The following is a 19491-nucleotide window of genomic DNA, read 5'->3' as shown; positions in this document are numbered from 1 at the left end:
GCGGACCACGCCGTTTTTTCCACCTCGGCCGATTTGACTTAATCAACACGACCAAATTTCTTCTAAACGGATGTAGACCGGGTCCGCTTATCGAGGGCGTGCAAGACCACGATCTCAACAAGCGGAGGGACTAACTGTATTGGTCTAAATTTGGCGACTTGATAGCTGTAGATAAACAGGGTCAAGGACGGGGTCGACTACGGCATAATATCGAGGAGTCGTCTTCAGAAGGATTATTGCCAAGAACGAGCAACTGGAGTAAAGAAGTAACAGTAGGATAGGTTTAGAAATAGACACAAGGAATATTTCTTTGGATATTCCTTATGTTGTACTTTTTAGGGTTTCTTGTGAATATCCCTTATAAATAGGAAGAGATAGAGAACAAAAGGGGCATCTTCACTTCTTGATAAGAGCACTTTGTAAAGAGTTGACTTGAAAGAATATACAAATATTGTCTTGTTCACTGATTCTATAACTTTACACACGTTATTCATTCTTTGTTCATAAGATCCAAAGATTCCGTATCCATCTTTATTTATCTTAATCCCACGTTGCTGTCAGGAAGGGGAATCACCAAAACCATCTAACATCCGGGTGATAAATTCCTCTTTGTTATATTTATTACCATTGTCCATATTTATTGCATGTTCTGATTACAACATTTATTGATAATCATTGAACACGTGCCTGATCTTTATTATTCTTAAACGTGGTCTCATCCCACGGATCTGTTCAAGTTTTTTGTCTAGATCGTATTATATTTAACTAGGATTCATCCTCTATCTTATCATTAATTAGTTTAACAAAAGGTTTAACACTTTTTGATCAAACACTGATTACTTGGAGTACGAGGGCCAATGCATTTATCCATTGTGAATTTGGACTTGAGTTTTAATTTTTTTAAAAAATAAAATTTATATATTTAGAAACTCCATATAAATATTATATATAACTTATAAATCATACCTTTGTAGGTAAAAAGGATTTCCAGATTTGTTTGAAATTTTGTATTTAGATAAAGAAGTTATTTGATTCCTAAATAATAATCATGTTATATAAAATGAGACCAAAATAATATATGGTACATATACAAACTTCTAAATTGGTATACAAGTTTCAGTAGTCAGAATATTGAAAAGCAATCTTAGGTGTTAATTTTCCTTTATTCAAAAGCTTCACCTAGTTTTCAAGAAGAATTAGATCCGTTAATATGGGCTTGGCCCGTTGGGTCGGCCCAATCCAATCCCTAATTTAATAGGGTTGGGCTATGATTTTTAGAGCATATTTAAAAATGAAACTTTTAAGCCCGACCCAAGTAAGTCCGTGACCTATGAGACTTGACCGAGGTTGGCCTGGCCTGTGGGCTTAATAAACCTATTTAACTAAAAATATAAAAAAATAGGAAACCAAAAATAACAAGATGATCAGTCCAATCTCAAGCTGGTCATATTTCTTTATGTGAATTTAAATACTTTATTCTTAAAATTTTAGTTATTTCTTAATGTTTAACTAATTAACATTGCATATAATTATAGATTTATATGAAAATGAAGATGCTAAGATGTTTATGTTTCACAAGAGGATACAAATGTGCTTGATGAAGATACTTTGTTGGTGTTAGATATGCCATGAACTTGAAAAGATTTTTGAGTAGTTTGTTTTGAGTATTGACTTTCAACGAATGAAATATTGTCCTCCTTTCTTGTATTTTATAGTAATCTATTAGAAAAATAATAGATATTTTATAGTAATCTATTAAAAAATAATAGATATATGTGTGTGTATATACATATATATATATAAATGAAAAATAATTTTAAAAATGACGGCCCGGCCCGTGGTGTCTATGACCTACATAAGGATGGGCTAGGCTAATCATTTTAATGTCCATCAAAATAGTGAGTCGGCCCAACCCAACCCAAACCATTACATGCCAAAGCCCGTGTGGGCTGGGCGACGCCGAGTTGGACCAGCCCGTAGGACAGCTCTAGAAAGAATGAAAGCTCAAAAAGATTCAAGTGATCTGAAAAGGAAAATGCACGTGGATATAGCTATTAAAGTGCTTTCAATTTTTTTTTATTTTTTATTCTCAAAAACAAGAAGAAGAAAAAAGAAGAATCACTAATAAGTTTTCTTTTTCAAGTTGATTGGAGGAAATAAAGTTATGAGCGAAGATCCCTAGCTGCTTAGGTTAAAGTCTTAAAGAACTCGATTACTTTAGATAATCTTACCTTTTGCCTTTAACACGAAGTTATGAACAATATCTTTTTGCTACTTAATTCCAATAAAAGCAAAAAAAATGAAAATGAAAATTATTTTTGCTGTTATATAAACTACAGTACTAATATTTATTAACAGCAAAAAATGTACAAATTTTAATATATCTATTTTACATAATGTATAGAAATTACATATGTTACATTCTGAGACTTTGCGTGTATAATACCAATTGCGAATACTTGTCTAAATGTCTTAATTTTGTTTGAACAAACAAAATTGATGTGAATCCACGAAAGTTTTGGTTGATATGAGGTTTTCTTTGGTAAACATATGGTATAAGTTTCTTTTCTCTTTTTTAATTTTAAATAATCATCCCTCCGCATACTCAATTTTCACACACATCTATAACTCTCTTCTCTCTCAGACACAAAAGCTCTCTAAATATGATTGATTAATTAAAACTTATCTCAACCTTTTAATCAAACATGATCCGTCAAAGGAAATTGATGGATTTGATAATAACCAGTGCTACTTTCATACTACTCAAGGGAAGTACAAACAGTTCCAGAACAACATCTAACTATAAAGAATTAATTAATCTAGCAAATACTCCACCAATCCACATTTATTTGAGCAGATTTCCCTTATTGGCAGTCATTTGACTCATTTGAGACCTAAATTAGACCGAATTAATTTACCTTTCTAAAAAGACTAAAAACAAATACACAGTCAAACGTATATACTAAGATATTATAAGTCGCAATTTTTGACATCTCAAAAATATTAAGAAGCTAAGGGGTCGTCTGATAAGCAGTATAAGAATAATACGCAAAGCTAATGCATGCATTATTTTCTCCAATGCACTCGATCTCTAAAAGTGTTGACTATTATGCACATACCGACGTCATCTTCGTGGAAAGGAAAAATATTTTACCAAAGTCTAAAAGAGTGTGTGTATATATATTAGAAAGAAGGGAAAAAAAAAGGATCCAAAAAGACTTTAATAAAATTCAAACTTTCAAAGTAGCAGCGTGTAGCGCAGCATTAATAAATAATAATTTTACTTTTTAAAAGGCAGCAGCATGGAGCGCAGCGGTAACTAATCAAAACTCCGTTAGGCGTTAACAGTGTGTGAGAGAGAGCAACCGCCCCATTCCCTCATTCTTTCGCTTCAAGTCTTCACTACGAGTGTTTCAGATCACCTACTTTCTATCTCTCTATATAAGTATATAATCAACTCCGTCTCTCACAATTGCCTTTCACCAGAAGAAGAGGAGCATTTCCTGATTTTGAATCTCTGTAAGTAATCATTGCATTTGTTTTTACTTAATTAGTCGTTTTTCGTTGTTGATTTGTCCTTTCGATTACTTGATAACTTTTGTTAATGTTTTTTTTGCCTCTGAATTGGACTTTTAGTTGACGGTTTTCTACGATTGTTTTTTCTCTGATTCCAAGCTTACAATTAACTTCTACCACAGCGCATCCTCAATTTGAAATCAGTTGATGCACAGTCATATACATATGCGTGCGCGCGCGTGAGAGAAAGAGAGAGAGATCCGCCTTAGTTTGCTCCTACACCTACTAACATTCCACGGCCTGCTGTCACCAAACGGAAGCAAATTATATAATTTCTTTTTGTTGATTGTTTCTCTCTAAGTAAGCACTGGCTAAGGTGTTCCTTGTTATTATGCTTTTATTTTTAAAAAAATCATTTTGTTGATTCCTTGTTTGATTGCTTGATCACTTGTCATTGGAGTATTTGCATCTGATACTGGATATTTACATTTTGCACTACCGCGATTCATTTTGTTCAAAAATTTCCTGCTGTTTTCTAGCTTAAAGCCTTAAAATACATATGTGACGATAAGCCGGCAGTGAGATTAGTTTTATGTACAAATTTATTTTGCACTCAGATAAGCCGGCAGTGAGATTAATTTTATGTAGAAATTTATTTTGCACTCAGATAAGTCGGCAGTGAGATTAGTTGATTCTGATCGGTTAAGTTGAATGTATGTACTATAAGAGGTAAATACATGATTTGAAATTTATGGGTTCCTAAAGTGACCTCAAATCTTCAACTTTAATACTATAAAATAATAACTGGGTTCTCAGTCAATTATTTATAGATATTTAATGGATTTCTTAGTACATATATAGGGCTTGGACAAAAGCTACTGGATTCACGTGAACCCATATTGTCGATCCACCTCTGACTATAAGCACCTGTTTATGTTTTCCATAGTCCATCCCTCCTCGTCCCTTCTTTCTCGTTTTTGTTCTATGTTGTTTCTGTTTTGCTTTATTTAGTAGTTTATGGTTTCTCCTGGGTTAAATCATGTTTATTGTATTACTATGATTGCAGGTGAAGAACAATGACAAACACACAACTAATGGAGATTCAACCTCATGAGCTGAAGTTCACATGTAAGTACTTGAAACTTTGCATTTGCTTCCTGACAAAATTGACATGGAATGAAAAATAGAATGGAAATATGGGGTGCGCTTGACATTTTCTGGCAAGTACTTTTGATGCCCTTCAATTGCATTGAGTACTGAAATTTTGAGCTAACTATCGTTCTGACTCTTTTCGAATCATCATCAGAGCTCGAGAGAGGAGAAAGAAAGACTCTTTTCTATTGTCTGGGAATACGCGGACAAATTACCCGACGAATAATAGGTACCCACACCCCAGGCAGAGTTAGTGAGAGCTTGTGAAGAAGCAAGCTTATCCCCGCCCCGACCAGCAGCTGCTAGGTTTCCCCATCTCTTCTAAACTTCTCATAAGCAGTGACAATTGCCCTATGAAGACTCGCTTTCGCTACGGCTCCGGTGGGTTCCCTGGGTGAGCTTATGGCGGTTAGCTTCTAGCACTAAATAATAGGCATTAGGCATTCTGAGCTGAAAGGAGGCAAGCAAATGAAGGGAGGTGAACGTAGTGTCGGACAATTATGCCATTCGGAAGAAGTCTTCTACATATGAAAGCATTAACATCTGCTAAACCCAAGAATACTTGCTATTTAATGAAATCACTGTACAGAGTTGGCTTTGTCATGTACTATTCTGAGTGGTAGTGATTGCTTTTCGACTACACTAAAGCTGAGGAAGCTTGTTTTGGTTGCATATTCTTCTTGAATTAATAGATGTGTGTCGCTTGTAATGATATTCAGAGGTACTGAAAAGGAAAAAATTATTTAAGAGGTTATTTAATTTTTTTAATGCCCTACTTGGGTTGAAAGATAAAAAAGGTAACTACTGGATGGTAAATATCTTATCATTTATCACTATTTGACATTTAGCTAAATAAGAAATGTTCTTATAACACCTTCATGGTTCAGGAGGAAGACAGTTCAATAAAGAGTTAACCTTTTGAGACTGGCAAATTGGGATACATCAAAGATGTTTGCTTATTCTTGTGTTAGGCTTCAGAGATCATTTTGTACTTCTTTTGGATTAAAGGATGCGCTTCTAACTCTTATCTTTGCTTTTAGTTGAGGTGAAGAAACAAAGTTCATGTGCAGTTCACCTAGCTAATATCACAGACCAATATGTAGCTTTCAAGGTATGGTAATTTTGTCGAAAAGGCATTCATATAAACTCTTAAGAAAATAAGATACATGCGCAGCTGCCCCTTGTTGAGATTGAGTGAAAGGCCATCCAACTCTGTACTTTTTGTTTTACAGGTGAAGACCACTTCGCCTAAGAAATACTGTGTCCGGCCAAATATAGGTGTTATCAAACCAAAATCGGCATATGACTTCACAGGTATATATAATTTCTCTTTCTGGTCCTTATTTATTGACAGCCATAAAGTCAATTATCCTTGCATTGCTAAGCATGCTTCTTCAAGTGAGTAGTCATCTACGAGTTGGGGAGCAAAGACATTGCAGCAAAGTAGATGTAGCTTCTGTTAGTGCTCCTGCTTACTGAATCTTTTTAGTAATCTAAACGTCAATGTATGGAGATCAGCAACACATGAAAGGAAGTTTCATTCAACTAATTTTCTCCTTTCAATGCTCATGCTTGATATTTGCAGTTTGAGGTCTGGTAATTTGACCTATCAAGATGACTTTACAAGATATTGTCAAGTCAGATTTGACCCTGAATAGTAGTTATCTCATAATTGAGCTTGAATTCAAATACTCTATAGCAAAATTAGTCCAACCAAGCAAAGATGTGTCGAACTTTGTATCTGTGCTGGTTGATTAAGACCCCGGTCAAAAGAACATTCTTCAGTTTCTAATCCTGACGTTATGACGTTATCTTGAGATGCAGTTACAATGCAAGCTCAGAGCACCGCTCCATCCGATATGCAATGCAAGGATAAATTTTTGATTCAGGGCACAGTTGTCCCTTTTGGAACTAGTGAAGAGGAAATTACACCCAGCATGGTAAAAGTTACAATGCCTCATCTGAATCAATGATTTTATAGTTTCTCATTTTCGATTTGTTCTTTTGCCAGTTCAACAAAGATAATAGAAAATATATTGAAGAGTGCAAATTAAGGGTTGTTCTGGTTAGCCCACCCAACTCTCCAGTTCTGCAGCCCGCTAATGGAATTTCCAAGCAAGGTGCACCTATTGAGACTTCAATGCAACAGGAAAAATTTCCAAGTGGTGTTGAAAATCTTCCTCCTGCTCAAACTGTAAGTTGCATTATCATCACTTTTTACTCTCCTGTACGGAAGTGCCTTCCAGGAACTCAGTATTTAATTATCTGATAAAAACCATAGAGAATGTCAACTAATGAATTACTGGTTTGCAATGCCCTGCATATTTCCGTTACTTTTGGCCAGCTAATAAACTTTGGTGACATTAATTTTTGGTGCGGTTGGTCATTGGTCATTGGCATCATCAAGAGAAAAAACATATTATCATGAGACATTTCCTTTTCTGAAACTGTGTTAATGCAGTAGTAAAAGTTTTCTTCCCAAATGCAGGTCGGTAAGAACAACAAGGATATTAAATTTGAGGAAGAAATAGAGGTTTTGGACTTAGGTTTGAGCTTTGCAAAAAATACAGAGTCCAATACTGATGAGGTTTGTTGAAACAACAATGTGTCAAGTATGTGTAAAAGACGTTTTTGTATAATGACAACTTTTTGAACTACGGCGATTCATTAGAGACAATTGCTTCTCAATGCAGGTGGTTGAGAATAGCAAAGGTGCAGATTTTGTTGCAGAAGAAGAGGAGCCAAAATTGGCAAAGACTGTGGAAGACATCAAGTTGAATTCTCCTAAGAATAGGGAGTCCAATACCAATGAGGTCGTCAAATCAAGACATCTGAACATGGAGGCAACAAAATTGTCACTATCCAAAGATGTTGAGGAGCTAAAGTCTGTGGAAGATGTCGAGTTGAATTCTCCTAAGAATAGAGAGTCCAATGAGGTTGTCAAATCAAAACATCTGAACATGGAGACCACAAAATTGTCACTATCCAAAGATGTTGAAGAGCTAAAGTCTAAGATAAATTTACTGGAATCTCATATAATTGAGGTTAGTCTTCTTGTACTAGATTCTGGTACTCTACTACTCGAGTATTTGGTTATGCACTAACACCACATCCTTCAATATCTATTGGACTGGTATTGACTTGTCAGTAAGCAACTGTTGAAGTAGCCTGCAGAATTCCCTCCCCCAAAACGTTGGTGCTGAATAACAATGATACTCTAGCAATCTTGTGTCCTAGCATTTCTTTATGAAACAAAGAGTTGGAGCTTGATGAAAATTTCCTTACAGGCTGAACACATAATTGCGAAGTTTAAAGAAGAGAAGCGAAGTACCATCAAAGACATGGAAATTCTGAAACAAGAATTGGTTAGTGACTGTATCTCTCTATGCTGTCTCTCTTGCTTTGTACTCTTCGTGGTGTATCTTGTGCTTTTCTCTAACAAATTGCTCTGCGATTATCCTAATATCTCTGTAAGGAAAGCAAGATAATGAGCCTTCTTTCAGGTTGAGCGAGTAATAATTTCTATCGCTTTGATTTTTTTTTTCAGTTAAAAAGGGTGTTACCAGATTAATGAGGAGTTCATGTTGTTGATTTTCTTACAGCTAACTGACAGGAATTGGAGACTGCAGAACTTTTTCACCTCCTAAAACTAATTTGTTTAATAATCAAGTTAAACGAGTTATAATTCCTATCGGTTTGTTTTCTTTATAGTTAAAAGGGTGTTACCAGGTTAATGAGGAGTTCGTTGTTGTTGATTTTCTTACTTCTAACTGACAACAACTGCAACTTTTTCACCTCCTAAACTCAATATTTAAATAATCAAGTTGAACGGGTAATAATTCCTATTGGTTTGATTTCTTTACAGTTAAAAGGGTGTTACCAGGTTAATGAGGAGTTCGTTGTTGTTAATTTTCTTACTGCTAACTGACCATTATTGGGAACTACAAAACTTTTTCACCTCCTAAACTCAATTATTAATAATCAAGAATGTGTTGAGTGATAAGTTTAATCAAGGCCATTTACGTGGATAAAGAAGTTTGATGAAGCAGTTTGGATGCTGATCCTATGTACATATTAACAAAGAAATGAATGGCCCTAGCAGAGTTGCTTTAGAATCTGAGGCGTTGTCAATCTTGTGCTTCAGGCAGAAGTGCAACTTCTCTTGAAGAGTTTTAGATCCATTTTATGCTATTTAAGGGTATGTTGGCTTTGTTCTTTAGAAAATCGGAAGTATGCTCCTTTCTATTACAATGGAGTAGAGTCCTGCTAGAGTTTGTTGTCTCTCGAATCTCAAAGAATTCAGCACTTATCCATTTCAAGCCTAATCAGAGAAGAATTTCGCCTTAAGTTCTACATTTTATCCCTTGCTTTCTGAGTTGAGGGGTAGTTTATGTCCTCAGAAAGAACAAATTTTTCCAATCGTTCGCAATGAAGAACTTCATAGAGACAATTGATTTTGTAGACCATAAATTAGTTTCCTCCTAATGAAACGATAAAACTCGTTGGCTATTCTGCTACCATGCAACTAGATGCTGCATATGTCTAGGATAATCACTTTCTCAGGTACTAACAATGATGATTGGAATGTTTTTGATAAATATTACATGTAGCTAAAGTGACTTCATAACAGGTTGAAGCCCCATTGAAATAATCAGACTTTTTCTGTGCTGTTTCTTTATTATGAAGCGAAATAGTTTCACCTAATTCTTCTGCATACGAACGTGGGATCACATTGACCTCTAAGGCTGTGTCTAATTCTAAAATTTTGAACCTGTGATTTCTTACAGGCATTACTAAGGACGAACAGTGTTGGAAGGAGAGCTCAAGTCGGTTTTCCCCCGTTATTCCTTTGCATGGTTGCATTGATTTGTCTCACCGTTGGGTATCTTCTACGTGCTTAACAAGGATTTTGTCTGGCTTTTTTGCTATATTGTAACTGTTTAGGAACTTACTGTATCTTCAGCATATTAACATTGCCTTTTCTTTTAGTCGTCAACCTAACGAGCTTGTGAAAATGGTGGATGTATGTAGATGGAATTCATAATGAAAAAGAATGTGTCAATAAAGAGTTACTAATAGTTATGTACCCTGGAAGCACCTTGCTGGAGCTGTCGATAATGTCAATCGTGTTGGTCTAATATTTCCTGCTCATTTCTTAACTTCGTATTTTCATCCCATTAATAACTAGAAATACCTTGCCATGCCCAAAAATGTACGTATTTCTTTTTGTTTTCCACATAGTTAATACGTATGGTGTATGAAAAATTAAACTGGCAACAATGACTGAAACTATATGAATTTGAACTTTTGATGTGTGATTCGAGTTGTGGCCTTTGGCCACTGAACAATCTCCTTGAGGATTTTCTTTTTTATACCCCGGTAGGTCCGTCATCGATAAAATGGCAGTAGCTTATGAGAAATAAATGATGTTGAACTGAGCACTAGTTCAAAATCGTTAAGATCTGTACAGAGGAAGTCTCACACACATTAAGTCCTATTTCAGCTCTCATGGTTATTCTTTCCTCTGTCCTTCTCTGATCTTTTAACATAGTAGAATTTTTTTTTTAAAAAAAACTGACGAGAAAATTCATGTAAGTTGGTGGCCGAACATAGCATGTTAAAAGAGACTAAGTTAGCAGACCTATCGATATGCAGTTTGCTGATTGTATTCTAGAGATAATATAAATGTTCACTAGCCTTCGAAGTCATTGTTGATTACTAAGCCATTGCAAGCCATCACTTCCATACCACCAAAAGTTGTGGTGGAGTAGCAAGTGCTCTTCCACATATTTCAAATTTAGCATAGAGTATGACGCTGTTTACACCCAACATCGGATTTCTTGCTACGAATCCAAATTTATAGAAAAGTGGGTACCGAACACCGATGAGAAAGCCAAAAAAAAGAAAAGAAAGATCACTTCCATAAAACACACTAAAAGTATGCTTGATCATCTTTTCGAGTTTTGGGTATGGAATCGTCTTTGACAACGCGTTTACCCAAAAGTGGGGCTTCTCTGCGCGAATTCAGATTAATCACAAAGTAGGTATCATACACCTAACGGGAAACCAAAAAAGTCACTTCCTTAAAATACACTAAAATTTCAGGGGTTGTGATAGAAGGAGATGTGGCACTTTCCAAAGGGGAAATCAGACTAGGTTGTCACTGTTCTAGAATAGGAAGCGTAGCTGGTACGTTGAACCATGTAATGTCAACGATGAAAGATAGCCTTAAAGTGAGGGCCTCAAAGATAGTATTTCTCAACTGTCGATCAACGTGACAATCATGCCTGCTTGACAAAGTCTTTTTCATTCCTAATAAACGAAAAAGGATTTCTGGTGACACGAAAGCTGTGCTTGGCGCTCTCTTTCCTATTCCACTGAGCTAAGTGGTGTTTCCCTTTCTTGCTGGATGACTACTATGGGAAAAAATGACGATTACTCTCAGTCTCTGATCAATCCGTGCTGATGCTAGAAGAGCTATTCTTGATGCCCATCCGAAAGAGACGAGGAAGACTAACCGCCATCCTACTCGAACCTACCAAGGATTTCTCCATTCCCATGGCTCGAAATCGAAACCTCTGGTAAAGGTGGAGCAGTCTCATCTACTGCACCACATCCGTTGGTGGTTTCCATCTTTAGTTGTCTTCAACTTGTGGCCGAAAACAGCAAGGTATAACTAAATAAAACTTACCCACATCCCGTGTCACATCCGATCTGTATATCAAACCAATGAATACAAGACATGTATATACACACTATGATATGTATTATAACCCCCAATAGCAAACTAGAAAAATTAAGATTACCAAACGGAATTTTGTTCTTCATCTGTCATGTCACTCTTTGGATTCTGCATTTATTCTTATCATGTTCTTTGTGATGACCCGAAACCTTGAAATTTGATTTTTGAGGACAAAATGATAATTCGACTGAACCCGTAGGTTCGCGCTGTCATGTATGACTGCAGAAAACAATCGCAGCAGTCACCAGTGCTGTCCCTTACCTCAAAAGTAGCTTGATGCCGAACCACTCCCAAGGCGAATAATGCCCTAGGGGCCGACCCGACACCAACAGTCCGAGACGCTTCTCTGTTTACTGCTACCAATCACAAATAATTTATAGCAAGGACAAGGACTATTAGCTCAGGATAAACAAAGCTAAAGAAGAGAAAATCTTGAACAGCGTTAGCGCTAGTGACTTCTTGACCTATCATATAAACATGAACTATTGCAAGCATGTACAAACTTCGGAATTTCATCTAATGACACCTCAATGTTTTTTCCAAATTGCAAGTAGTTCTTGCAGACGTGATCGTTTTTAGTCATTGAAAATGCTATCATGATCCTAGTCAGATGCACTTGGCTCAACTACATTGCGAGTATTTCTTCTTCCGAAAATGCTTGTGTACTTGAGTGATAAAGTGGTATGAGGAAGAGATTGATCTCACGCACGGAACTGAGAACTTTTTAAAATAAGTTAGAAAGATATTTTAAACAGTATTGCACTGACGAAGCTCAACAGGAATTTGGTATCAGTCTCTTCTCCACAATGGGAACGTTACAACCATGTGAAATCTACATATCAAAAACAAATCTCTAACCTGTAGGAAATTTTACAAGATAATTAAGCTAACTATGCCACAAAGCTTACAGAGTATACACCTATTTGGTGTTCTGATAAATTATCAAAAAAGAAAAAATTGTAAGGGAGAAAACCTCTAGGAATTCCCCACAGAAATTGTCAGCAATGACCAAAAGCGAGAACTGAGCTGAAAACATGATCACCAAAATGAATATACTTATTTGCAACCTATAAACTAGACAACCCCTTTTTAACCACATGAAAACACTCAAAAGATATTGACATTAAACAAAACCTCAAACCCAAAAGCTGCCACCTTCCCTCTCCAAGGCCGAAACGTACAATCTGCATCTCCATCAGTGCGGTTAATGATCACTTGGTTCAGTCGGTGATCCTGGAACAAAAGGTACAAAACCTCGTCCACCGAAAACGGGACGCATGAATGCATTGTCAAATTTTCTCCAGTAACGATGGACAGTGTGAGATGGGGTTGATAGGAGCATCCGCAAACTGTTGGGACGGGGTATATGTTGGCCCAGATCAGCTTCTGAGTCTTGTGCACTCTCAAGAAGTGGCACAATGAAGGATTTTGGGGTCGTTGGTTCAGAAGAGATCATTCTGGTCAAGTGTTTTGGTGAGGGTAGCATAAATCTAATTAAAGGTTTTGTCATCAACCCAAACACCTGTAAGGGCCAAAAACAGTACGTTAAAAATCCTTCTAAATGTTTCGCTTTTCCTCAGTCTTTCTTTTTTTTTTTTCCCCGAAATCTTTCTAGTTGAAAGAATGAGATCCTAGAGAAGTCATTACTTGGATGAATCATTTGAATCAGGGAAAGCAGTTATTCTCCACAAAATGTTTATTATCTGGTTAACTAAAACCATTTATGATATATAAATCACTCTATGCTGCTACAGATTGCCACACAGGCTATGCTTCCAAGCCTATATCCTAGACGCATAACCCGTCAAACCATGAATTATAGCAGGAAAACACGGGTTAGAAAGTATCAGACAAGTGCTAGAGGAATGTTGCCACTCTGTTTGGTTCAAGTTTTTTGTTTGAAAGCAGGTCATTGAAGTCCCAGAAAAAATTTGTGATGCTCAGTTTCTTATTGGGACCGTGAAGGCGCAAATTTTGGTGTAATGTTGCCACTCTGTTTGGTTCAAATTTTTGTTTGAAAGCATGTCATTGAAGTCCCAGAAAACATTTGTGATGCTCAGCTTCTTATTGGGACCGTGAAGGCGCACCTTTTGGTGTATGTTTCACTACTTCATGCATGTCAAATGCATCCAGAAAGTTAAGATATCTTACCCCTGTGCTGAAAAGGACAACAGTGATGGTACTCGTGATCATTACTGCATTACCACGTAACTGAGTATGACCTCCTCTGGTAAACTGCAAGCATAAAATTAAGTAATCAGTCAGAAAATTGTCCTAATACTATATGCAACGTGAAAAGAGAACCACCAAATTTGATACCAGAGTGATATCAGATGCTAGTATTCTACCTGATTATAAGCCAGAGCCACCGAAACAGCACCTCGCATAAGTCCAGCCCACCATATTACAATCTGCAAAATCAGCAAAGGGATAAAATGAGAGGCCATATGACTTGAGGGGCTTAGCGTAACTAAAAGTTATTAACACATACTTGCTTGTTAAAGCCAATCTTCTCCTCTGGAGACTTCTTGGTCAAGTTGGACAAAAATGACAAGGGGAAAACAAAGGCTGCCCTTCCAACCATAACAAGACCCAACAGTATTGAGCTAACCTGAACTGATATTCCAGGGCTGCAAATAAATTGAAAAACAAAAACAAAAACAACCATCAATCATGTTTAAAACTTTTGCCACTTACATATAATCAATAGTATATGATGAACTTCAATGACATAGAAACTTCACCTGTCGCTTACAAATTTCCACTTCTCAATGTCCAAAGCATCCATACCAACATAAAGGAATATGAATATCTCAGCAATAAATGACAATGTAGCAAAAGCGTGCCTGGGAAACAGTTGAAAAGAATATGTTAGAATTCAACCATCTTATGCAAAAAGAGGAGCAATTGAATACACTCCAGCAATATGGTTCTAAAAGTTGTATGACATACTTGGTGGTCACTCTTGAGCTCTCAGTCACATTATGCCAGGTGTAGTGAGACATCACGATCCCACAGAAAAACACAGTGAGGATTGCACTTAAATAGAATAACTGCAATCAACATAGCTTCAGACTTTCAGTATACTATATAACTATATCTAAAAATAAACATCTCCAAGAAAGGAAGTGATTCGATTTTGTTATAGAAAGAGAAAAAGGTTAGCAAGCCACTTAGTCAAGAAACTTACTTCAGCAAGCAGGTATGATAGATAAGCCATGAGTATCATTATAGCAACCTCACGATCTGTGGAGTGCCTGGAGTTCATCAAGAAGTCATCAAAGCCCATTATGAGAAGACAATATCTTTCCCGTCTCTCATGTAAGCTTAAAATTGTGCAATATAACAGAACACAAATTTCTAAGAAGGCAACGGTAGCCAGTTCTCTTGACTAGTCTTTCCCACAAGCCCCAGTTACCAACTTCAGGACAAATATGTATATCCAAGTATTTGCCAATTGCAACTACCTAGCAAGAGCATACAAAGGGAATGTTTATTTGTAAAGATAAATACACACGAACCTTCCAAAGTAGAGTTTTTTAATTATATAGGCGCTCAGTAGACCAGACTGCACCAGGGAAATAATCAAATATCAGTCTTGTGTCAATAGTGCAACGCATGTGCACACGAAACCAAATATAAGGACGCACAAGCATGAGAGAGAGAGAGAGAGAGAGAGACTCACAACAACCCCTAAGATGGTGCTTGAAGCAAACAAGTACAGAAAGTTTCCAACTAATTGCAGAGCTTTGCTTGTGCTGATATGAGATAAGTCAAAGTTCTGGACAGCATTGAACAGAACCACAGATGTGGCATCGTTCACAACACCTTCCCCGAACACTAGACTGTACAATAAGGGAGTGTCATCCTGACTAAGCACCTACACATTTCCAAATAAAAAATGGCTGATTAGTTAGAGTGCCAGCAAGTTTGACCAGCCTACAATGCTACAACTTAATAGTTTTTTTATTGGGTAAGTACGACTTATACTTACTTGTAAGGTGCAAACAGAATCCGTTGCAGAGAAGATTGCTCCAATTGCTGGAAAGGAAAAGAGATAGATGAGAGACAAGCAGAGAAGTTATCAATCACAATTGTGAAAAAAAATAACATAGAGGAAAAAGCAAGAAGTACCAAGGTAATCTCCAATATCAAGGTCTCCAATGTTCATTTTCTTGAAAATGCCAATGGCACCTGATCATGAAAATAGACATTATTAGTAATGGCTGAATCATTAGTGTAAAAAGTTCTATGAAACTTCCTACATTGGGAAATAAAAAACGGAAGATGGAAAGGATAGAAATACACACCAAATGATATGATAATGAATGATATCAAGGTGCCAACTGCTCCAAAAAGCATGATAGTGCTGAAATTGCGGAAGAATGATTTCTTTTTCACCTGGAACCTGAGGAAAAGAATAACATGGAGAAAATTAACTCATCGCGATACTTCTGAACAATTTAAAACCTAGTCAAATTAAACAAATATCACATGCTAGTATGCTACTGAGTAGCTTGCCTTTTAAAAGGTCAATGAGTTCACAAGACCACAAGAACTTCAACATCGTAATGAAAGAAGCATTAGGTTTTCGGTATGACTGAAGCCATTTTTAATGGAAAATATTTTCCTAAAAACTGTTTTCCAATTAGTATATTTTCTGGAAAGTGTTCTTTGGTGTTTAGTTGGTGGTGCAAAATAGCTTTCGTCAAAAATATATATTCAATATTAATATTAGCAAATTCGAGAGTGTTTTGATGAAACTCTTGAGTACTAAATATCAGTAACAATGTCGAAGTGTTACTTTAAGCAAGTAATATGAAGTTATAAATTGAGATGGTTCTATGGAAAATGATTTCCGCCTATCATTTCTGGCAACCAAACACTAGAAAATAACTTCCTCGTAAGCATTTTCCTCGAAAAGGATTTCTGTCATACTAGACAAAAGCTTAAAATCAGTTGATTAGAGCTCAGAAATTTGCTAGGTAAAATTTCCTGAACTGATAGAAAACCTGACAAGCTCTAAGAACCAACCCTATTATAGGAAAGAAAACCTTCAATTAAGAAGTTAGTAAGCTCCACATGAAAACCTATGAATGGCTTAAGAAGTTCAGATATCAAACATCTGGAACCAAGAAAGTTAGCATTTTAGCAACTAGTTATTGATTCAACCAGCTCTTTCTTTTTATCAGAAACAAACAGCTGACTTTATCCCAGAAACAGAAGAATTTCTAGCTCTTTTATCTGATAGAGATGGAAAAATAAACCAATAAGACATAACTGAAAATGTACATCAAGCAATGCTAAAAGGTACAGCATTTTGGACCCTAAGCTTTTAACGAAAATGCATTAGTTATATCCAAGCAGTCTTTAAGAAGTTATTGTCGTTCATTGTAATCGCTGTAGAAACATTATAATAGACTGCACAAGTAACATCTTGTTCTCAGGAAAGGTCAAACACTTTTAAATGCAAAACCTACCCAGCATTAAAAATGATCGGCGGAAGAAGGTAAATGAAGAAAAGATCTTCGCTGAACACTAAAATACGAGAGTTCTTTCCACCACTTATTAGTAGAATGACAACTCCAGTGCAAAGACCCTGTCATCCAAAGGTGAAGCCACAAACACATATACTAAGATCAGTTTATGTTCAATCACAGAAAAGCTTTCCAGCACAAAAAAAAAAAATTGATATTAACAAAAGATGAACTCACAATCACGAGGGCAGTTATGGACTCATTCATCCATCTATTTTCCTCCAACAAATGACCGACCACGATACACGCGCAGATAAGTGCAACAAATAAGTTTATTGACACCACCGATTGATGATCAGAAGTTGATAACCTGTTCATAATATTTCCCAGCAGCATCCCAACGTCGAAAGCCATTTTCGAAGGAATTCAATTCACCAGAATACTTGTGAAAATTTTCACAATCTATAAGTTTTCCTCTTTTTAATCAACTGAACTTCCAAGCTACAATCTTTGACAACCTTACATTAAAATAGACCTCTCCCTGCTCCAAACCAATAACGCAATTATTCTCAGATCACAAAATTAACAAATTTTCAACAACAAAAAAAAAATTAAAAATACTTCAAATATACATATAATATAGAAGCATAAAAATCCAGCTAAGACATTTACGTGCTTACATAGGCGCGTGGTAAAGAAAAAAAATAGAAAAGTGAGAAAGTCACAAGCCAAGATCAACACTAGCCACATGAATTAAACTCTACAAACTCCTGCATATATTCCTTTTTTTTTTTTTTCATTTTAAACAACCATTTGTAGTATATAAGCAACGCACATATCATAAACTAAAAACAACAAAAATCAAAACAAAAAATCAAAAAATCAAATAAAAATGAATGAAGATATTAAAACTTTACCGAACAAAATTGCAGTCAGAACGGCGTCGAATTGAGCTTAGAGAAACACTGAAAATTCAAATTTAATCAGATCTCAGATTATGTTTTAGCAAAAACTCAAACTGCTGCAGATTCTTCAGCAACAGCGTTTTTGCTAAAAAAAACACAATATTTTCTCCCACTTTTTGTTCGCTAAAACTCGAATTACAGAAAAGGAAATGAAGCGCACACAAATGAAATCACAGTTCGAAAACTTTTAAAAACCAAAGGCGCAATTCAGCACCAAATTCTCGCGCTCCAATAATTAAACAATTTAACGCTTGAGAAAATGAAGAACAAAAACAAAGCGAAATTTACAACCAATTCGAAAACTGACAAAGGAAAGTTCGAGAAAGAAATTTGATAAAGGGATCAGAAAGGAGAGGATTGATTCGAGCGATAAAAGGACAGATGAAATGAAATTAGAAGGCAAATTTATAGTTTGGGTGTAATCACAGATAGAGACTGGTCTTTAAAAACACGTTAGACTCATATTCACCGTTGATTGTGATGACCTGGCTAGATTTGAGACTATTTTGTCAGTTAATCTGAGCTTCATTTGTCCAAGTAAAATTGGCAATTACCTAACGAAGAGATCAACATTAAAACATAGTATCATATTTTTTTTTTATATTTGAAAAAATTAATTTTAATTTTTTTATTTTAATCGTAATGATTTATAACCACTAAAATCTCATAATTAAATTTACAAAAATAAATTTCTATTGAAAATTATGTTTTTCTTCTCTAACTCTTATTGATATAAAATATCTTCCAATTCAGCATACGTAGTATTACTACGTTTCTTCATTCAGGATAATTTAAAAACAAGTTATGTATACTATCTGTATAGGTCGGTCTGATTGATTTTCCTCTTTTTGTGTGCTCTATATTGGTCATAAATTTAAATTCAATGTCTTTTTAGATTCTGGTGCATAATTGTAATTTTTTAAAGAAGAATTAACTCAAATAGCACATCCAACTGCTTAAACTAAAAATAGTCAGTGAATATTTAATATATATATATAATTTCTATATTATATATGTATAATTATATATAATTAATATATGATATATGTATATGATTAAAAAAGTAAACAATAAATATTGCTGGCTATTTGTGTAAAGATCTTTTTTTTAAAATCATTTTTCTCTTAATTTTGTGAGGGGAAAAGGTTAAAAAGGTAAAGAACATAAAAGAGTTCGTGCAAAGACAGTTCAGTAACTAATATATATACGTACATTTTTTTCTTTAGAAAGTTGTACTTTACAGTAATTAATTAACTAAATATAAAAAGAAGGCCAAAAAGAAGTTAAAATAAAAGGAAACGGCTATTATTTAAATGGAGAAGAGGAAGAGGGAGAAGGGGACCCACTATCGCGATGATTGTGTCCTTTCGAATCTTAGGCTGTATGTATTACTGGAAGTTTCACCTTCCCGTTAATTAATGCACCTTTTCACTTTTACCTCTCTTTTTCACGTTTATTTTGTTTTAGCCTGTTTGGAAAGTCACTTTGGAAATAGATTTGGGTGTAATTGAATGTAATTATACAGTTTGACATGTTTGTTTAGCCAAGTAATTACTTGGTCATCATGAAATTGGGTGTAATTGGAGGGGTTGTAATTACACTCTCCAATTCTCAAGGAGGAGGTGAGAATTGGTGGTAA

The 19491-nt window shown here is 35.5% G+C and overlaps 2 protein-coding genes across 2 annotated transcripts; one reads left to right on the top strand and one right to left on the bottom strand.

Moving 5' to 3' along the window:
• Positions 1-3296: 3296 nt before the first annotated feature.
• On the top strand, positions 3297-9786 carry LOC109217586 (vesicle-associated protein 2-2-like). Its single transcript, XM_019381843.1, has 10 exons — positions 3297-3519; positions 4583-4644; positions 5709-5779; positions 5901-5982; positions 6493-6608; positions 6680-6862; positions 7157-7255; positions 7362-7712; positions 7956-8033; positions 9456-9786. Exons 2-10 carry the CDS (start codon positions 4593-4595, stop codon positions 9567-9569), a joined length of 1146 nt encoding a protein of 381 aa, XP_019237388.1. The 5' UTR covers positions 3297-3519; positions 4583-4592; the 3' UTR covers positions 9570-9786.
• A 2387-nt stretch (positions 9787-12173) lies between these two features.
• Positions 12174-18250, bottom strand: LOC109217585 (sodium/hydrogen exchanger 2-like). Its single transcript, XM_019381842.1, has 15 exons — positions 17805-18250; positions 17125-17428; positions 16891-17009; positions 15721-15818; positions 15545-15604; positions 15405-15451; positions 15096-15290; positions 14932-14978; positions 14601-14667; positions 14363-14463; positions 14155-14256; positions 13902-14040; positions 13759-13821; positions 13562-13645; positions 12174-12932 (listed from the first exon to the last, which is right to left on the bottom strand). Exons 2-15 carry the CDS (start codon positions 17299-17301, stop codon positions 12615-12617), a joined length of 1617 nt encoding a protein of 538 aa, XP_019237387.1. The 5' UTR covers positions 17302-17428; positions 17805-18250; the 3' UTR covers positions 12174-12614.
• Between the last annotated feature and the right edge of the window lie 1241 nt (positions 18251-19491).

The sequence above is a fragment of the Nicotiana attenuata genome, unplaced genomic scaffold, assembly GCF_001879085.1.
Source record: "Nicotiana attenuata strain UT unplaced genomic scaffold, NIATTr2, whole genome shotgun sequence".
Taxonomy (NCBI): domain Eukaryota; kingdom Viridiplantae; phylum Streptophyta; class Magnoliopsida; order Solanales; family Solanaceae; genus Nicotiana; species Nicotiana attenuata.
The sequence above is the reverse complement of the archived record's forward strand: the minus strand, read 5'-3'. Positions and strand labels throughout refer to the sequence as shown.